Raw genomic sequence first — 19,985 nt, 5'->3', positions numbered from 1 at the left:
CTGCGCATCGTAAGTGGTCCCCGCTATCTCCTGGGAGCTGTGGGCACAGTGGCTGCATATGATGGGCACAAGTGGCTGCACATGATGGGCACAAGTGGCTGCACATGATGGGCACAAGTGGCTGCATATGATGGGCACAAGTGGCTGCATATGATGGGCACAAGTGACTGCATTTGATTGGCAGTGGCTGCGTTTGATGGGCACAATGGCTGCATATGATGGGCACAAATTGCTGCATTTGATGAGCACAAGTGGCTGCATATGATGGGCACAAGTGGCTGCATTTGATGGGCACAAGTGGCTGCATATGATGGGCACAAGTGGCTGCATTTGATGGGCACAAGTGGCTGCATATGATGGGCACAAGTGGCTACATTTGGTGGGCACAATGGCTGCATATGATGGGCACAAGTGGCTGCTTATGATGGGCACAAGTGGCTGCTTATGATGGGCACAAGTGGCTGCTTATGATGGGCACAAGTGGCTGTATATGATGGGCACAGTGGCTGCATATGATGGGCACACGTGGCTGCATATGATGGGCACAATGGCTGCATTTGATGGGCAGAGTGAGGCTGCAATTGATGGGGGGGGGTTCAGTATTTTTCAGTTTGTTTGCGCCCCCCAAAAATTTTGAGCACCAGCAGCCACTACATTACATGCTGAACCAAAGCAGAATTTGGAGACACTTCACTCTTCTCTTTTAGGTCTACATGTAGTGGTGCATAATGGGAAAACGGACTCTGCATGCCCTGTGTGGCTATGATGTCTGATCCAACTAGTGTGATCTGATCCCACTTCCATCTTCCTTCCGGGTTCGCAGACTACGGCTGTGTGAGTGGCCGGATCTGCAATGACATCACTCCCTCTCATGCACAGGAGCCCTCGGTTCCGGCACGGTATGCTGAACCTTCAGAGCACATGCACCGGTAATGTCACAGGCTACATTCAGTGTGAATGTCTCCTAAACTATGCACCTAATGTCACCCTAACCCTCTCTCTGTACCTACTCCAACCCCCAAACCCTCCTTTATCGTTTCTCAGAGTTCTGTTGAAGTGAATTAAATTAAAAACAAACTCTTCCCTGTTAACAAGAGATTGAATGGTTTTCTCTCTTGCTGCCTGTGCCGCCGATTTCTGAAGACATTTAGTATCCTGGCCCCTGCTGCCCATATTGATTTAATCTACTGGCCCCAATGTCACTACTATGTCCTGTGTCAGTTGGAGGAACCACAGCATGCAGCAGGAGACCAGCAAATTGATGCTTCAGGTAGTTTTCAGGATCTCATCAGCCATGTAGCTGCCCATTCCCTAATTTTATCAACGTCCGTCTGTAGGCTGGGGGTAAACATAGCTCCTAAGTACACTCACATACCAGGAAGCACACTGCTATTTTTTATAAAGAATTCTAGACAATTAGGCAAAATTAACATTTCTAAACAGAAAATCTTCATGTTTAGAGGTAGTTTCCACTGAACACCTGACCTGCCACCCTTGGCTTATCGTTTCCGAACTCTTGGCGGGGGCATAACTAGAACCTTCAGGGAAGAAAACCATAAAGGGCCCCCCTGACCCCTGGCCAGGGCACAGTTACAAGTGCCAACTTTGCAACCCTAGTAGTTCCGCCACTGGTGTCAGTAGTTTTTTTTTTTATTATTCTTTTTTTACCACTTTATTTTTTACAATTGTATTTTTTTATTATTTTTTAAAAACATTTTGTAGGAGCCCCGTTGGGGGGCTTTGGTGAGATATCAGGGGTCTAAACAGAACTCTGATGTTTCACCTTTGAGACAGAGAAATGAGATGGGGACCCGGCCTTCTTTCTCCATCTCTCAAGCCTCAGCAGCACAGATTGAATGGACAGAAATAGCTCTGTAAAGAGCTTCTTGTTCATTTACAAACTGAAGCATAGTAAACACAGTTCATTAAGGATCATTGACCCTATTCATTAAGACTATTCTGGATGAAGGGGGCAGGGGGATCACACAGGGGCCGGATGTTAGCAGGAGGTGGATAGGAGGGCCAGGAGGGGGAGGGGGGACATGTAGAGGAACCGATCCCCTCTGTTTTCCTCCTGAAGCTGCTGAAAGGCTGCAGGAGGAAAATGGAGGGGCTGTTCTAGACCAATCTGTTCCTCTATATGCCGCTTCGCTGCCCCTCCTATCCAGGTGTACAGGGGCCGGGTTGCAATTGTGACCCCTGTACGTGCGCCTCTGCAACTTTTGGTTTTATTATTTCAGTTAGTCGAACGTTCTTCATCCATGTTTTAGGGGTGTAGGTTGAAATGTTCTAGACCATTTAAACTAGAGAGGGCTTCACCACAACCACCTCACATGTAATGCAAGTGGTTGCAGCATGGTGCTTTGGGCTTTGAAGGGTAAAACAGTCATCCAGGAGGCATAATGCTTCCAGTCAGCCTATCAACCGCAAGTGTAAAACCTCATACAACTTAGGTTACATTTGCACAGGTGTTTTTCATGCACACACAATTGCATGATTTTGGGGCACATTCATGCACTACATTAGTCTGAATGAAACCTTACTGAGTATGCTAATGTACCCTGACCTGTATATGTGATCATTTGTTTTTGGGGGATGGGAGGGTGGTCCCTGACACATCTAAACTACAGTATATCAAGAAATCCCCTGGAGTAAATAAATTGGAATGTTGTAGTCTAGGGTCAGTAGACCTCCGGATTATATAAAGGTTTCCGCTGGATCAGACAGATTGGAATGTTGTAGTCCAGGGTCAGTGGACCTCCAGATTCTTTGAAAAGGTTCCTATGGGGTAAGCAGGTTTAATGGACCTGGAGATTATATGAAGGGTTCCTCTTGGATAGACAAGTTGGGATGTTCTAGTCCAGGGTCCCTGGACCTCCAGATAATATTAAGGGTTTCCCTGGAGCAGAAAAGTTTTAGTCCAGGGTCCATGGACCTCCAGATTATATGAAGGGTTTCCTGGAGCAGACAAGTTCTACTCCAGGGTGCCTGGACCTCCAGATAATATGAAGGGTTTCCCTGGAGCAGACAAGTTCTAGTCCAGGGTCTATTGACCTCTAGATTATATGAAGCATTCCACTGGAGCAGACAAGTTCTAGTCTAGGGTCCATGGACCTCCAGATTATATTAAGGGTTCCCCTGGAGTGGTCAAGTTCTGGTCCAGGGTCCATGGACCTCCAGATTATATGAAGGGTTCCCCTGGAGCAGATAAATTCTAGTCCAGCGACCTCAGATTATATGAAGGGTTCCCCTGGAGCAGGCAAGTTCTAGTCCAGGGTCCATGGACCTCAGATTATATGAAGGGTTCCCCTGGAACAGACAAGATCTAATCCAGGGTCCATGGACCTACAGATTATATGAAGGGTTCCCCAGGAGCAGACAAGTCCTAGTCTAGGGCCCATGGACCTCAGATTATATGAAGCATTCCAAAGGAGCAGACAAGTTCTAGTCCAGGGTCCATGGACCTCAGATTATATTAAAGGTTCCCCTGGAGCAGACAGGTTCCAGTCCAGGGTCCATGGACCTCCAGATAATAGGTAGGGTTTCCCTGGAGCAGATAAATTCTAGTCCAGGGACCTCAGATTATATGAAGGATTCCCCTGGAGCAGACAAGTTCTAGTCCAGGGTCCATGGACCTCAGATTATATGAAGGGTTCCCCTGGAACAGACAAGTTCTAATCCAGGGTCCATGGACCTCCAGATTCTTTGAAAAGGTTCCTATGGGGTAAGCAGGTTTAATGGACCTGGAGATTATATGAAGGGTTCCTCTTGGATAGACAAGTTGGGATGTTCTAGTCCAGGGTCCCTGGACCTCCAGATAATATTAAGGGTTTCCCTGGAGCAGACAAGTTTTAGTCCAGGGTCCATGGACCTCCAGATTATATGAAGGGTTTCCTGGAGCAGACAAGTTCTACTCCAGGGTGCCTGGACCTCCAGATAATATGAAGGGTTTCCCTGGAGCAGACAAGTTCTAGTCCAGGGTCTATTGACCTCTAGATTATATGAAGCATTCCACTGGAGCGGACAAGTTCTAGTCTAGGGTCCATGGACCTCCAGATTATATTAAGGGTTCCCCTGGAGTGGTCAAGTTCTGGTCCAGGGTCCATGGACCTCCAGATTATATGAAGGGTTCCCCTGGAGCAGATAAATTCTAGTCCAGGGACCTCAGATTATATGAAGGGTTCCCCTGGAACAGACAAGTTCTAATCCAGGGTCCATGGACCTCAGATTATATGAAGCATTCCACTGGAGTAGACAAGTTCTAGTCCAGGGTCCATGGACCTCAGATTATATTAAAGGTTCCCCTGGAGCAGACAGGTTCCAGTCCAGGGTCCATGGACCTCCAGATAATAGGAAGGGTTTCCCTGGAGCAGATAAATTCTAGTCCAGGGACCTCAGATTATATGAAGGATTCCCCTGGAGCAGACAAGTTCTAGTCCAGGGTCCATGGTCCTCAGATTATATGAAGGGTTCCCCTGGAACAGACAAGTTCTAATCCAGGGTCCATGGACCTCCAGATTATATGAAGGATTCCCCAGGAGCAGACAAGTTCTAGTCTAGGGCCCATGGACCTCAGATTATATGAAGCATTCCACTGGAGAAGACAAGTTCTAGTCAAGGGTCCATGGACCTCAGATTATATTAAGGGTTCCCCTGAAGCAGACAGGTTCTAGTCCAGGGTCCATGGACCTCCAGATAATATGAATTGTTTCCCTGGAGCAGACAAGTTCTAGTCCGGGGTTCCTGGACCTCCAGATAATATGAAGGATTTCCCTAGAGCAGATAAATTCTAGTCCAGGGTCCATGGACCTCCAGATTATATTAAGTGTTCCACTGCAGCAGACAAGTTCTAGTTCAGGGTCCATGGACCTCCAGATTATTTGAAGAGTTCCCCTGGAGCAGATAAATTCTAGTCCAGGGTCCATGGACCTTCTAAATATATAAAGGTTTCCTCTGGAATAGCCAGGTTCTAGTCCAGGTCTCATGATGGACCTCCAGATTATATGAAGGGAGCCACTTGAAAAGACAAGTTCTAGTCCAGGCCAGGACCTCCAGATTATATGAAGGCTTCCCCTGGAGTAGTTAAATTCTAGTCCAGGTCCATGGACCTCCAGATTATATGAAGGGTTCCCCTGGAGTAGTTAAATTCTAGTCCAGGTCCATGGACCTCCGGATTATATGAAGGGTTCCTCTGGAGTAGACAGGTTCTAGTCCAGGGTCCATGGAGCTCCAGATTATATGTACGGTTCCTCTGGAGTAGGCAGGTTCTAGTCTAGGTCCCATGATGGACCTCCATCCGTCCTGTAGGAGTTCTCTAACAGTCACACCCCGCTCACTGTACAGTCATCCCACAGGGCGCGCCCACCTGCTCAGCTCCCGGGACAGGTGCAGCGCGGGCACGTCTCTCCGCTGCAGGCAATGCGGACATGAACGCGCACCGAGCACCCCATAGGCAACCCGTGAATGTGTGACCGATCGCTGCGGAGGATTAACCAAGAACAAGGCGGGGGGAGAGCAGATCGGGCGGACCGTCCACCCTGCGGACACCATGGCTCTGGCCGAGCTCTACACTCAGGTATGGTCTCCTCTCCCCGGTGTTCGGACCGCGGGGGGGACAGAAGGGGCTGCTGTGTGATCACCGAGAGGTGACGTCATAGGGGAGCCAGCGATCCCCGCACTGTGCTGTCATCACCAATCATTCATTCCCCGGGATGATTGGAAACAATGAAAAAGATCGGAGGACTTCCTGTACAGTACTGAGTACAATAGAGGCAGCCATAGGGGATCCTTTCTATTGTGTGCACTAAACTTTCTATCCATATGGTGTGTCCACTCTGTACATGGATCCCTATAGAACATCTTGTGTTAAAACTGTAGTAAAGTCTTTTTTTTTTTTCTATATGGGCCCCCAGTGATGTCATAATGGCCCCCCGTGATGTCATAATGGGCCCAAAGCACTGCGCTGTCACCCATCCCGCAGGTCCCCAGTGCTTCCATCTTCACCCCGTCTTCCTTCCAGCTTCTGGCTGCTTGAATCCCTGAATTGTGATGATGTCACCCCCCCCCACATGTGTTCTGGAGTCACAGCACCAAGGCACGCAACGGGTGGCATAAATATACGTTGAGCCACGCATGCACAGCTCAATGTACATTGCAGCTGACAGACAGGGGGAAGTATTTACAGTGAGGGAAAAAAGTATTTGATCCCCCGCTGATTTTGTACGTTTGCCCACTGAGAAAGAAATGATCAGTCTATAATTTTAATGGTAGGTTTATTTTAACAGTGAGAGACAGAATAACAACAGAAATATCCAGAAAAACGCGTTTCAAAAAAGTTAGAAATTGATTTGCATTTTAATGAGTGAAATAAGTATTTGACCCCTTCGCAAAACATGGCTTAGTACTTGATGGCAAAACCCTTGTTGGCGATCACAGAGGTCAGACGTTTCTTGTAGTTGGCCACCAGGTTTGCACACATCTCAGGAGGGATTTTGTCCCACTCCTCTTTGCAGATCCTCTCCAAGTCATTAAGGTATGGAGGCCGACGTTTGGTAACTCGAACCTTCAGCTCCCTCCACATATTTTCTATTGGATTAAGGTCTGGAGACTGGCTAGGCCACTCTAGGACCTTAACGTGCTTCTTCTTGAGCCACTCCTTTGTTGTCTTGGCCGTGTGTTTTGGGTCATTGTCATGCTGGAATACCCATCAATGCCCTGGCTGAGGGAAGGAGGTTCTCAACCAAGATTTGAAGGTACATGGCCCCGTCCATCATCCCTTTGATGCGGTGTAGTTGTCCTGTCCCCGTAGCAGAAAAACACCCCCAAAGCATAATGTTTCCACTTCCATGTTTGATGATGGGGATGGTGTTCTTGGGGTCATAGGCATCATTCCTCCTCCTCCAAACACGGCGAGTTGAGTTGATGCCAAAGAGCTCAATTTTGGTCTCATCTGACCACAACACTTTCACCCAGTTCTCCTCTGAATCATTCAGGGCCGGTTCACACTAGTGCGATGTCAGAGATTGGATGTGATTCGCACCGCACTGCAGTGAAAATTACATGCGATCTCTGTGCGATGCGATTTCAGCCATAAAGATTGTATGGCTGAATTTGCATAAAACTCACACAGGACCCTTTTGTTTGTCCGCAGCAGAATCGGATCGCATGGGAGTTCACACCCATGCGATCCGATTCCTGTCCGAGTTTGCAGATCGCACTGCGATATGCGAACTGTTTTACCTGACACTCCCAGCAGTTCGCATAGGGCAGTGTGAACTGCCACCTGGAAACATGCAATGCGGGAACCCTCAGTGGATTTGCAGGGTTCCCGCATCGCAGCAGTGCGAACTGGCCCTAAGATGTTCATTAGCAAACTTCAGACAGACCTGTACATGTGCTTTCATGAGCAGGGGGACCTTGTGGGAGCTGCAGTGATTCAGTCCTTCATGGTGTAGTGTGTTACCAATTGTTTTCTTGGTGACTATGGTTCCAGCTGCCTTGAGATCATTGACAAGATTCTCTTGTGTAGTTGTGGGCTGATTCCTCACCGTTCTCATGATCATTGAAACTCCACGAAGTAAGATCTCACATGGAGCCCCAGACCGAGGGAGACTGACAGTTATTTTGTGTTTCCTCCATTTGCGGATAATCGCACCAACTGTTGTCACCCTCTCACCAAGCTGTTTGGCGATGGTCTTGTAGCCCATTCCAGCCTTGTGTAGGTCTATTATCTTGTCCCTGACTAAGGCCTCTTTCACACTGACGATCCGTTCAGGTCCGCCTGTCAGTTTTTTAGGCGGACCTGAAGGACCCTCCATAGATCTCTATGGAGCGTCGGATGTCAGCGGTGACATGTCCGCTGACATCCGACCCGCTCCGATCCGAAAAAGTGTAACGGAGGAAAAACCTACTTTTCCATCCATTTTCGGATCGGATCGGGTGACAACGGACTCTACGGTCCATCATCATCCGATCCCCCATAGGGGAGAGCGGCGCTCTGACAGGTCCGTCGCTGAGCAGCGACGGACCTGTCATCTGCCTGCTCAGCGGGGATTGGCGGAGCGATCCCCCGCTGAGCAGAGCGGGCTCCGTACACGGACACGTCCGCGTGAAGGAGCCCTAAGGATGAGCTCTGGCGTGTTCGCACACTCCACGTGCTGAGTCCGCCAGGAAGTCGGCACGGCGCTGCACTAATCACAGGCAGTGAGACGTTTCCCGATCTCTGCAGCCGCACATCGGGAAAATGTGTCACTGCCTGTGATTAGCGCAGCGCCGTGCCGACTTCCTGGCGGGCTCTGCACGTGGGGTGTGCGAACACGCCGGAGCTCATCCTTATCCCTGACATCCTTGGGAAACTCATTGGTCTTGGCCATGGTGGAGAGATTGGAATCTGATTGATTGCTTCTGTGGACAGGTGTCTTTTATACAGGTAACAAACTGAGATTAGGAGCATTCCATTTAAGAGGGTGCTCCTAATCTCAGCTCATTGCCTGTATAGAAGACACCTGGGAGGCAAAAATCTTGCTGATTGATAGGGGATCAAATAATTATTTCACTCATTAAAATGCAAAACCATTTATAACTTTTTTGAAATGTGTTTTTCTGGATATTTTTGTTGTTACTTTGTCTCTCACTGTTAAAATAAACCTACCATTAAAATGATAGATTTATAATTTCTTTGTCACTGGGCAAACGTACAAAATCAGCAGGGGATCAAATACATTTTTCCCTCACTGTATGGCAGAACAAATTGAAAGAGTCTCTTCATTCATAAAATAAAAAACGTGCCTGTCCAGAAGTTTTTAAAAAGTGGGGTTATAGTCATATTAAACCCAACAGCAAACATTTATTATATTGCCACTTACCAACTCTTGGATATGATGGCTGCATCCGTTTTCTTTTTTTAGGCTTTCTTTTTTCTATTTTCATCTGGTGATCCAGCCAGCAAGTCTGCTGTTTTTTCAAGAACACAAGCTCTCCAGCAGAATGTATCAGTTTACATGGACGAGACAAATCACTTAAACTGACAAGTTCTAGTCCAGGTCCCCAAACCTCCAGATTATATGAAGGGTTCCCCTGGAGTAGACAAGTTATAGTTCAGGTCCCATGGACCTCAAGATTATATGGAGGGTTCCCCTGGGGTAGTGAAATTGTAGTCCAGGTCCCATGGACCTCCAGATTTTATGAAGGGTTCCCCTGGGGTAGTGACATTCTAGTCCAGGTCCCATGGACCTCCAGATTATATGAAGGGTTCCCCTGGAGTAGTCAAATTCTAGTCCAGGTCCCATGGACCTCCAGATTATATGAAGGGTTCCCCTGGAGTAGTCAAATTCTAGTCCAGGGTCCATGGAACTCCATATTATATGAAGGGTTTCTCTAGAGTAGACAAGTTCTAGTCCAGGTCCCATGGACCTCCAGATTATATGAAGAGTTCCCCTGGGATGGACAGGTTCTAATCCAGGTCCACCGACCTCCAGATTATATGAAGGGTTCCCCCGGGGTAGTCAAATTCTAGTCCAGGTCCCATAGAACTCCAGGTTATATAAAGGGTTCCTCTGGGATAGACAGGTTCTAATCCAGGTCCATGGACCTCCAGATTATATGAAGGGTTCCCCTGGGGTAGTGAAATTCTAGTCCAGGTCCCATGGACCTCCAGATTATATGAAGGGTTCCCCTGGAGTAGTGAAATTCTAGTCCAGGGTCCATGGAGCTTCATATTATATGAATGGTTCCCCTGGGATAGACAGGTTCTAGTCCAGGTCCCAGTATCAGTTTACATGGATGAGAAAAACCACTTAACCCTGGCAGGGGTGCTTAAAATTAGGGATGCACCGATACCAGTTTTTTAAGACCGAGTATGGGTACCGATACTCTTTCTCAAGTACTCGCCAATATCAATTACTAATACCTATTTTGTCCTTGAATAGCCCTAGTTCACACCAGTGTGGCCAGATCAGTGCAATTTGGACCTCCAATTTCATTGCAGCTTGCGTCTTCATTTATCGGAAGTCTATGCAAGCAACAGTGAAATCGCATAAAAAAAGTAGTGCAGGAACCTTTTCTAAAGTTGCTACGACTTCAGTGGCAATGATTTAAACGATTCCATTGCCGTCAATGCGATGCGACGTGTCATTCGATTTTGAACGGTCAAATTGCATGACAAATCGCGCACTTTAAGGCTCGGTTCACACTGGGGCGACTTGGGATCCGACTTGTACGCCCTCAAGTCGCCCCAAGTCGCCCCAGAAATAGTTTGAATGGGAGTGAACGCTAGCGTCTTAATAGACGCTACTGAAGTCGCTCCGACTTCAGAGCGTACTCCCTGTACTACTTTGATCCGACTTGGTAGGCGACCTGTACCATAGAAATCAATGGAAGTCGCCTCCAAGTCGGATCTCTCTGTAAAGTCAAGCGACTTTGCAGGGAAAACCCCTCCCTCCCCCCCTCCCTCCCAGAGAGCTGATTGCCCCGTGATTGGCCACAGGTGAAGTCGCCTGTCATGGAGGCGACTTCAAGTCGCCTCGTAATTTGCCGAAGTCGCGCTGAAGTCGCGTTGAAGTCGCGGTACAAAGTTGCGCTAAAGTCGTGTCGCCCATGTGTGAACCGACCCTAATGTATCAGTTTCAGTATTGAAGCATTTGCACGAGTACAAGTATGCTTGTAGTGTTTAGTATCGGCACCGGTGCAACCCTACTTAAAATGGTCAGCTTTTTTTATTCATGTAAAATCTTCATCCCAAAAGGAACAAAAACTTTGCTGTACCTGATTATAAAGCGTGAGCTGGAATTTGGCTTCAGTTTGTAATTGTATCTAAATCTGCTAATACATTTAAAACTCCCCCGAACCCAGACTGTCAAGGCTGCTGTCTGCTGTGCCTCCTGTGCTCCTTCATCCAGAGTGGGTACACTATAATACAGGAGGTTTGTTACTGGCCAGATCATCAGATAGAAACAGAGGGAAAAAGCCAATGAAAAGAAAACGAATGCAGCCACCACATCTAATGATTGGTAAGCTGCAATATTTTACATATTTGCTTTTCGGTTTATTACCACCTTGAAATCGGTTTAAAGTCTACTTTTGTTTTTAAGCAGAATAGTGACCCCTGTCAGGTTTTCATTGCTGTAGAAATTCACCCATACACGGATTCTATATGATTCCCCCTCATATTCTATATCACAGTGTAGGTTCACACTGACAGCGGGAATGAAATCGACATTCCCGCATGTCGGTCCAAACTTTGGGGGCGATTTCAGACAAATCTGTGCGGGTTTCTGCACAGATGTCTATGAAAATCGCACCCCGATGTCACCAAAAGTAGTAGAAACTTTTGGAAATCGGTGCGGCGCCGCCAATTCGGACGGTGCCATATCTGGCAGTTGCCGCTGATTTGGCATGCGATTTGACATGTCAAATTGCATGCCAAGTCCCTCCAATGTGAACCAGGGCTAACCCCAGGTTTCCACTATTGCGACCTGAAAGTTGTGTGATTTTGCCGCAATTTTGATGCAACTTGAAGTAATGCCTGTGTATTCTTGGGGTCTATGGAACTCAAGTCACATCAAAGTGGGACCAAAGTAGTGCAGGGACTACTCTGAAGTCGCTGCGAGTTGAAGTCACACAGATACGAACAGTACTCATTGGAAATCATAGGGTACGACTTGTCATGCGACTTTGCAGTCCCAAGTCGCATGACAGGTCGCACTAATGGAAATGGAGCCTAACATGGTCACGCTAATTTTTTTTTATTATTAATTATCAGATCCATAAACCAGTGTTAGTGGTAATCTCCCAGTACAGCAATGTTTGGAAGGTTCAGGCATCTGTAGGACACTTGTAAATACTGCCAGCCTAGACTCATCAAGGGAATAGCATTGGAGAGGTCAGAAAACAATGTTCTATCATTATTATTGGCCCACTGCTATGGCCTAGACCTGACACTGGAATGTAGCCAAAGCTGCATGGAGGATCACCGGATCTGGAGGTTTATCACATGAGCTTTAAAAATTTGGAATTGTTCAAGGAGGAGAGTGAGAGATACATTTTGCTTTTTAAAATTTTTCAAATGTTCGCCATAGTGACATACTGTCTCTTTTTTTTTTTTAACCACTACAGCTCCGGAAGGTTTTACCCCCTTCATGACCAGGCCATTTTTTGTGATACAGCACTGCGTTATGAACAATTGTGCGGTTGTGCGACGCTGTACCCAAAAAAAATGTACGTCCCTTTTTTTCCCACAGATAGAGCTTTCTTTTGGTGGTATTTGATCACCTCTGCAGTTTTTATTTTTTGCACTATACACAAAAGACTGACAATTTAAAAAAAAAAAACAAAACAATATTTTTTAATTTCTTCATCAATTTTGGCCAATTTGTATTCTGCCACAATTTTTGGTAAAAAACAAAACAATACGTGTCTATTAATTGGTTTGCACAAAAATTACAGCATCTTAAACTATGGTATATTTTTATTTATTCATTTTTATATTTTTACTAGTAATGGCGGTAAACAGCGAATATCGTACGAAAACGGTCGTCCGAGAAAGGATCGTACGATTTTCGGATTGTGTGTACACTACTTTCGACAGCTGATCACGACCGTTCACCCGATCTTATTCGATCGGGCATGCACGAAAAATTTTTTCGTACGATTCCAGATCGTAAGATTTTCGGTTAGCCAGTATAGTTGTCGTCCTGAAAATTCAATACAAATACATACAACACATGACATCACTTCCGATTTTTTTTTCTGTCGTACGAGAATTTTCGTGACTTTATTTATCTATTCAATTTCTACTTGCGATTATTAAGCGAAATATGTCATACGATCGGTCATACGATATTCGGATCGTGTGTACGGGCCATTAGTGTGATATTGTGGCGGACAAATCGAACACCTCACTGACACTTTTGACACTTTTTTGGGGTCCAGTGACACTAATACAGTGATCAGTGCTATAAAAATATGCACTGTCACTGTACTAATGACACTGGCAGGGAAGAGGTTATCATCAGGGGCAATCAAAGGGTTAAATGTGTTCCCTATAAGTAATTGCTAGCTATGGGGGAGGTGCTTTGACTGGGGGAATGTAACGATCCGTGTTCCTGCTTAGCAGGAACACAGGATCAGCACATGCCCCTCTCACAGAATGGCGATCTGCCTTGTTTAAATAAGTAGACCGCCGTTCTGTCTTTCTCCTGAACGATCGGCGGGTCCCAGCGGACATCGCCTCCGCCGGACCCATTGATTGGCTCCCGCTGCGTCCAATCACAGTGGGAGTTGGTCACCAGAAGCGCACCCTAGAACTGTCAGGTTACTGACCAGGTATGTGATCTGGCGCAGAGCGGCCCCCTGCTGCAGTAAATATATGGTGGGTGGTTGCTAAGCAGTTAATCTTTTTTATTGGGTTTTCAAGTGTATACAAAGGCTGAGTGTCCAGGCCCACATGGGGTAGGGTACCCAGCAAAAAAACATAGCACAAAATTGTCATGCGACTTCCGTGCAACTATGCATTGTGATTTGCTTGCGACTTTCATGTGACATTAGAGTTCATGGCAAGTCACATCAGAGTAGTGCAGGGACTTTCTTGGAAGACACTGTGACCCGCCCAGAACTAGACCGGTCCATACACCCTCTTCTCCCCCACATTTCAGCAATCTTGGATCCTGACATCATCAAGACCAAAGAAGGTTCTGTAGCCCTGTTCTGGACGTGATGATGCAGAGGGACAGTGCATTGCTGAAGTGTGGGGGGGGGAGTGCTATCTGCCGGGGAGCAGAGGATTAGGTAAATAAAACGCTTTCTCCTGTCCCCTAAACAAAATAAGCTATGAACTCTTGCAGCCCCACTGCAAGAATCTTTTTAGGAATGGTGACAAACAGTGAGGCCTAAACAAGATTTAATTGTACCAGATCTATAGAACCAATGACTAAAAGAAGAGGAGCAACAAAAAAGTTGATTGAGAAACTGGTAGCAGAGTAGAAAAAAGAATGGGATTAGAGTATTAAAGTACATGCATAGCCAATTTTTTTTTTTAAAAGCAACATTAAATCATTTAAAAAAAAAATTAAATAACAAACATGTTATTCTTGCCTGCTCTGCGCAATGGTTTTGCACAGAGCAGCCCCAATCCTCCTTTTCTGAGGTCCCCGCCAGAGCTCCAGGCTCCTCCTCTTCGGCGAAAGCCCCCATGGAAAGCCACTTTCCAGGGGGGCACCCGTGCGTGCTCGCTCACCAGCTGGCCAGTCTGTGTCTATTGACACAGACCAGGCGACTCGGCCCTGCCCTCCCCTACTTCCTTGTCACAGCATTTGATTGACAGCAGTGGCAGCAATTGGTTGTATCAATCTGTGCAATGAGGATGTCGCTTGCCTGGCTCAGGTAAGAATAAGGTGGGGGCTGGGGGGGGGGGGGAGCTGCAGCACAGAAGGTTTTTTACCTTAATGCATAGAATGCATTAAGGTAAAAAACCTTGAGGCTTTAGAACTGCGTTACGTTTTAGATATAGAGGGAGATGGGTTAAATCCCTGTCAGTTTATTTTTTGCTGTTTGGGTACCAATGGGGAAATTTAACTTTACTTCCTGTCCCCTGAGATGCAACAGGAAATTAAAATGATACTAAAGTCTAATTTTTTTTTCTTTAAAAATAACAAACATGTTATACTTACCTTCTCTGTGAAATGGTTTTGCACAGAGCAGCCTGGATCCTCCTCTTCTCGGGTCCCTCTTCAGAGATCCTGGCCCCTCTCTCCTGTTGGGTGCCACCACAGCAAGCTGGGCCGCAGCTCCGTGTATCCATTCATACATGGAGCCGTGGTTTGGCCCAGCCCCCCCCCTCTCTTCTGATTGGCTAACTGACTTTGATTGACAGCAGCGGGAGCCAATGGCACCGCTGCTGTGTCTCAGCCAATTAGGAGGGAGAGTCCTAGACAGCCGAGGCACTTGTGCACATCGCTGGATAGAGATGGGGCTCAGGTAAGTATTAGGGGGGCTGCTTCACAAGCAAGGTTTTTTATCTTAATGCATAGAATGCATTAAGATAAAAAAAAACCTACTGCCTTAACAACCAGTTTAAGAGAGTAAATATCCCAAAGTGATGGGAATTCCCCCTGTAGACAGTTGTCCCTGGTACAGGTGTCCTCACTGCTTGTTCTGGGGGCAATTGTAATATATTATATTTCCCTTACCTTTTTTTTTCTCAGAGAAAATAATGAGCAGGTCAAACAGAAGGGTAAATCTCCCCAGTGGGGACTCCGACAGCAATAAAAACTTGCAAACAAAACGAACAACCTCATGCGCTCAAGATAACTGCTTTGGCAGTGGCGGACTTTTGATCTTCAGCAGCTTGTCTCTATGCAAGATCTTGCAGTCCTGCGGACTGGGGGAAGTCCAAAAGGAACACTAAAACAGCAAGAACAGAGGGCGCACCAGCCTTGCGCATTACCTTTATAAATATTTTAATGAAGAAATAAAAACAGTAGTACTGTATACTCACAAACAGCATGGAATATAAATATGTCCACAATGTCCCACATTGCCTGGTCCACTGCCCCAATCCCAACAGCCATTTGAAGCGTCTTCCTCATGTTGGGATTGAGGCAGTGGACCAGGCAATATGGGACACTATGGACATTTTTATGAGTTTTATATTCCATGCTGTTTGCGAATATACTACTGTTTTTATGTCTTCAATAAAAAATGTATAACGGTAATGCACAAGGCTGGTGCGCCCTCTGTTCTTGTTGTTTTAGCATTAAAAACTTCACAGAGGATATAAGCCTTCCCCACTCTATCCAAACCTAAAAAAATATTTTTTGCCTAGGTCAAATCCCGCATACTCTAATACTTATCCAGTTTAATGCCCATCAGTATCTGAGGACGTATAGTGGAAGTCCATATTTTATGAAATGTATGCAAGGAATCATAAAGAATTGCTGATAGCTTTTCATTCACTTAATACTATGCCGTTTTCTTCTTAACTTGTAGACCAGTTAGTGAAGGTCGAGTTTGTTTATCTGCTGTGTATATGAAGGTTATAAACTTAAACCAAGCAGTGCTAAAGCTTTCAGGTTTTAGTTTCGATAAGCCTTCCCAGGAATGTTCCCATATGCTTCTTCCCATTACTATGTATACAAGTTGGTAAACCCCAATCCTGAAGTGTTTGACTTTTGGGCAGTCCCACCATATGTGCAAGAGAGGGCCCATTTTTGGCAATCCACTCTTCTGATTTTCTTTGGTGATTTGTAAATAGCTACACAGTTCCTGCTGTAGCTGATTACTGTAGGCAGCTACAGCAGCAAATGTGTTTATGCAGCTACAAAATAATAATAAAAGGTGGTCAGTAGTTGAGATCTTGCGTGTTTTGATGCTTTTCCAACATGGTGGCTGTACTACTTCTGGTCGTATACAGGAAATGAGGTCAGACGTTACAACAGGAAGTTACTTACGAGAGAGGAGTGGGAGGATCTGGGTGTAGTAGGAGGGGAATAAGGTATACGAGAGAACCAGTCACGAATGCCCCTAGCTTCTGAAGATGCCCAGTGGGAGGTGCGAAACGCGTCAAGCGGGGACGAGATAGTGACGTCTATTCAGCAGTTGGAACGCGCACCGAGGTGGCAAGCCCAAACAATATACATGCTCAAACCTTTCTACTTTTGAAAGTGTATTTGCTTTTAATTTTTTAATAAACTAAATGAAATTATGCTATGGATATCTCTCTCTTCATTGAATTGCATAACACACCTGAGATGTGAACCTGGCAATTGAAGGAGAAAAGAAGGAACTGCATCCATCTGTTAAAGAAAAAGTAAACCCTGATTGGTTTTACTTCCTCTTTTTTCCCCTGCAAAGTAAAAGCATAATGGGCTAGTATGCATCGCATACTTACTGTACCTGCACTTACACTTACCTGCAAATGAAGCCCGCGATGTCCCTGCTCTCCCCGCGGGTTAACGCATCCACCTTCACTTCTCTTCCTTCCGGGGCCATGGACCCCGGCTCTGTGACTGGCCAGGGGTTGCGTGATGTCACTCCAGGGCATGCGCTCTGGAGCCGCCGGTCACGTCACGGGCCCTTTGGAAACGGCATGATTGTGCCCTTTCTTCAGTGCGCATGCGCCGATGACGTTGGCACAAGCGTGTATGGTAAATATCTCCTAAACCTACACGGTTTAGGAGATATTTCCAGTACCTACAGGTAAGCCTTATTATAGGCTTACCTGTAGGTAAAAGTGGTGTAACAGGGTTTACAACCACTTTAAGGATATATACTATGCTGTTTTGAATGTTACTGTCAGTGAGTGGGGAATTCAGGAGGGGAGCATGGAGTGACATCTGGATTTTCACAAGAGAAACTGTCAGCACTGGCACTTTATTTGCACTTATAGACTACTAATTCTTGTTGAATGCACTGGCACTTTTATATATTTGTGTTTACATATATAATGTATGTGGAAGCAGCGCTGAGTTTAATCCTTTTTTTTTTTTTTGCTGACAACCTACAAGGTTATATGACCTTTCACTACAGAAGCAGCTTCAACTATTATTTTTTGACTAGTTTTTTGACTATGTCTTCTTGACAATATTTTTATTCTTACTTTATTTCAATTTTGATATTTTTAGATCTTTTTTATGTTATTTAATTTGATTTATCAGATACAGGAAGATTTCCTGCTTTACATCCATATGCCCACAAACACGTCCATGTGCATGAGCCCTAAGTCAATAAAAAAAAAGACATGTACCTTGGGGGAAGCCAGATTAAACTGTCATTGTCATTGCTTGAGGATGGTATTCTTTGTATCTCAGAGAGTTCTAGGAATTGGCCAAGTTGTCTACTCATACATACATGTTATCTTTGTGTTTGTTCGAGCAAGAAAGCATGTTAATAAATAATACATGTCACCAACAAAGCTTTGGAATACCTTATTACTGAAGGTAGTTTATCAATAACTAGGAGAGGGGGCTAAAGGAAAGGTGATACGTGTCACCTGAGGGCCATTGCAATCACTGGAGACAAGCGACTGTTCCGTAAAGTCCACATTTGTTCTTCTACACCATTTTTATTGCTCCGAATTACAGTGGGGACTGAGCCAGTGCTTGTGGTCAGACAATAGGTCAGGTTCTAGGCATACCCATTGAAGGTATTCTGTCTTAGGGGTTACATGGCTTTGTTCCTGATATTCAGTCCTGATAATAACCTGTATTTTAGTTCTACATTGATACCAGCAGGTCAGACCACTCTAGAGTTGCCACCAAATCCCTTTAAACCCGAACACATATTAATTACACAGGTTCTGAGGCTAATTGAATGCAGGTAAGACACTAAGTGGGTTTAGCTTCCACTTTAATCAGCCATGGAACCTGTGTAATTAATATGTGTTCGGGTTTAAAGGGATGAGGTGGCAACCCTAGACCACCCGTTGACATTTTTGTTAGTGGTGCACCGAAATGAAAATTCTGGTGCTGAAAACTGAAAAATCAGGATGCACGTGACCGAAACCAAAACCGAAATTGACGGTTTAAAAAAAAAATATATATATATTTTGTATACCATTGTATTATATTCAACTTTTAAAATAATATCATGAATTGAAATAAATATGAATTTATTGTCAGCCATTATTGGCACCTTTTGAAGCGGTGTTAAAATTCCTGCTTGCCGCATTTTTGGTGCATATTTGGTCAGTTAAAAAAACTGCACCAAAAACTCACCTCCCCATTTAAATGCATTGAAAACACATTAACCACCTCAATACAGGGCACATTCACCCCCTTCCTGCCCAAGCCATTTTTCAGTTTTCAGCGCTGTCGCAATTTGAATGACCATTGCGCGGTCATGCAACACTGCACCCTAATGACATTTTTATCATTTTTTCCCCACAATTAGGGCTTTCTTTTGGTGGTATTTGCGGTTTTTATTTATTGCGCTATAAACAAAAGAAGAGCAACAATTTTGAAAAAACACAATATTTTTTACTTTTTGCTATAATAAATATCCAATTTTTTTTTAAACAAATTTTTTCCTCAGTTTAGGCCGATATGTATTCTTCTACATATTTTTGGTAAAAAAAAAAAATTGCAATAAGCGTATATTGATTGGTTTGCGCAAAAGTTATAGCGTCTACAAAATAGGGGATAGATTTATAGCATTTTTATTTATTTATTTTTTACTAGTAATGGCAGCGATCTGCGATTTTTATTGTGACTGCGATATTGCAGCGGACATATCGGACACTTTTGACACATTTTTGGGACCATTCACATTTATACAGTGATCCGTGCTATAAAAATGCATTGATTACTGTGTAAATGTGACTGGCAGGGAAGGGTTTAACACTAGGGGGCGATCGAGAGGTTAAATGTGTGTCCTAGGGAGGTTATTCTAACTGTGGGGGGAGGGGACTGACTGGGGGGGGTGACCGATCGGTGTCCCTATGTGCAAGGGACACACCATCGGTCTCCTCTCCTCTGACAGGACGTGGATCTGCGTGTTTACATACACAGATCCACGGTCCTGCTCTGTTACCTGGCAATCGTTGGTGCCCGGCGGACATCGCGGCCGCCGGGCACGTGCACCGGGTCCCGAGCGACGCAGCGGGCATGCGCGCGCGGCCCCTAGTGGCTCGGGAGGGCGATCACGTCATACGACGTCCGCCCGGAACAAGAGCTGCCTCGTCCCGCCGTCATATGATGGTGGGCGGTAGCCTAGTGGTTAAAAATGCATAAAAAATGCACCCGTTTTGCATTGTTTGTGATGCATCTTTTGAGTCATGTGACTTATGAAAAACACACCATAAGCACTGTAAAATCGCGGCAAAATTCCACGCGTTTTCGGCAGCCATTATCGGCACCTTTTTTTTCGGTGGAAAATTTTTGGCGGCTGAAATTTCAGTGCATCACTAATATTTGTGCCTGAAATCCTGCTTACCTGTTACAGCTATCATGGGGAGCGGGCGTAATAAGCTGGCCATACATTATACAGTGTTCTTG

General features: G+C 45.4%; 1 protein-coding gene across 1 annotated transcript in view; it reads left to right on the top strand.

Moving 5' to 3' along the window:
* The first annotated feature begins 5,405 nt into the window (after positions 1 to 5,405).
* LOC141131448 (unconventional myosin-Vc-like) overlaps positions 5,406 to 19,985 on the top strand; it is a 164,761-nt gene continuing 150,181 nt past the window's right edge. The window contains exon 1 of the mRNA XM_073618737.1: positions 5,406 to 5,575. Within this exon, the coding sequence (XP_073474838.1) occupies positions 5,549 to 5,575 (27 nt within the window). The 5' untranslated portion in view covers positions 5,406 to 5,548. The remainder of the gene's footprint in view (positions 5,576 to 19,985) is intronic.

This window comes from Aquarana catesbeiana, linkage group LG03 (genome assembly GCF_042186555.1).
Source record: "Aquarana catesbeiana isolate 2022-GZ linkage group LG03, ASM4218655v1, whole genome shotgun sequence".
Lineage (NCBI taxonomy): Eukaryota > Metazoa > Chordata > Amphibia > Anura > Ranidae > Aquarana > Aquarana catesbeiana.
This window is presented reverse-complemented; position numbering and strand designations above follow the sequence as displayed.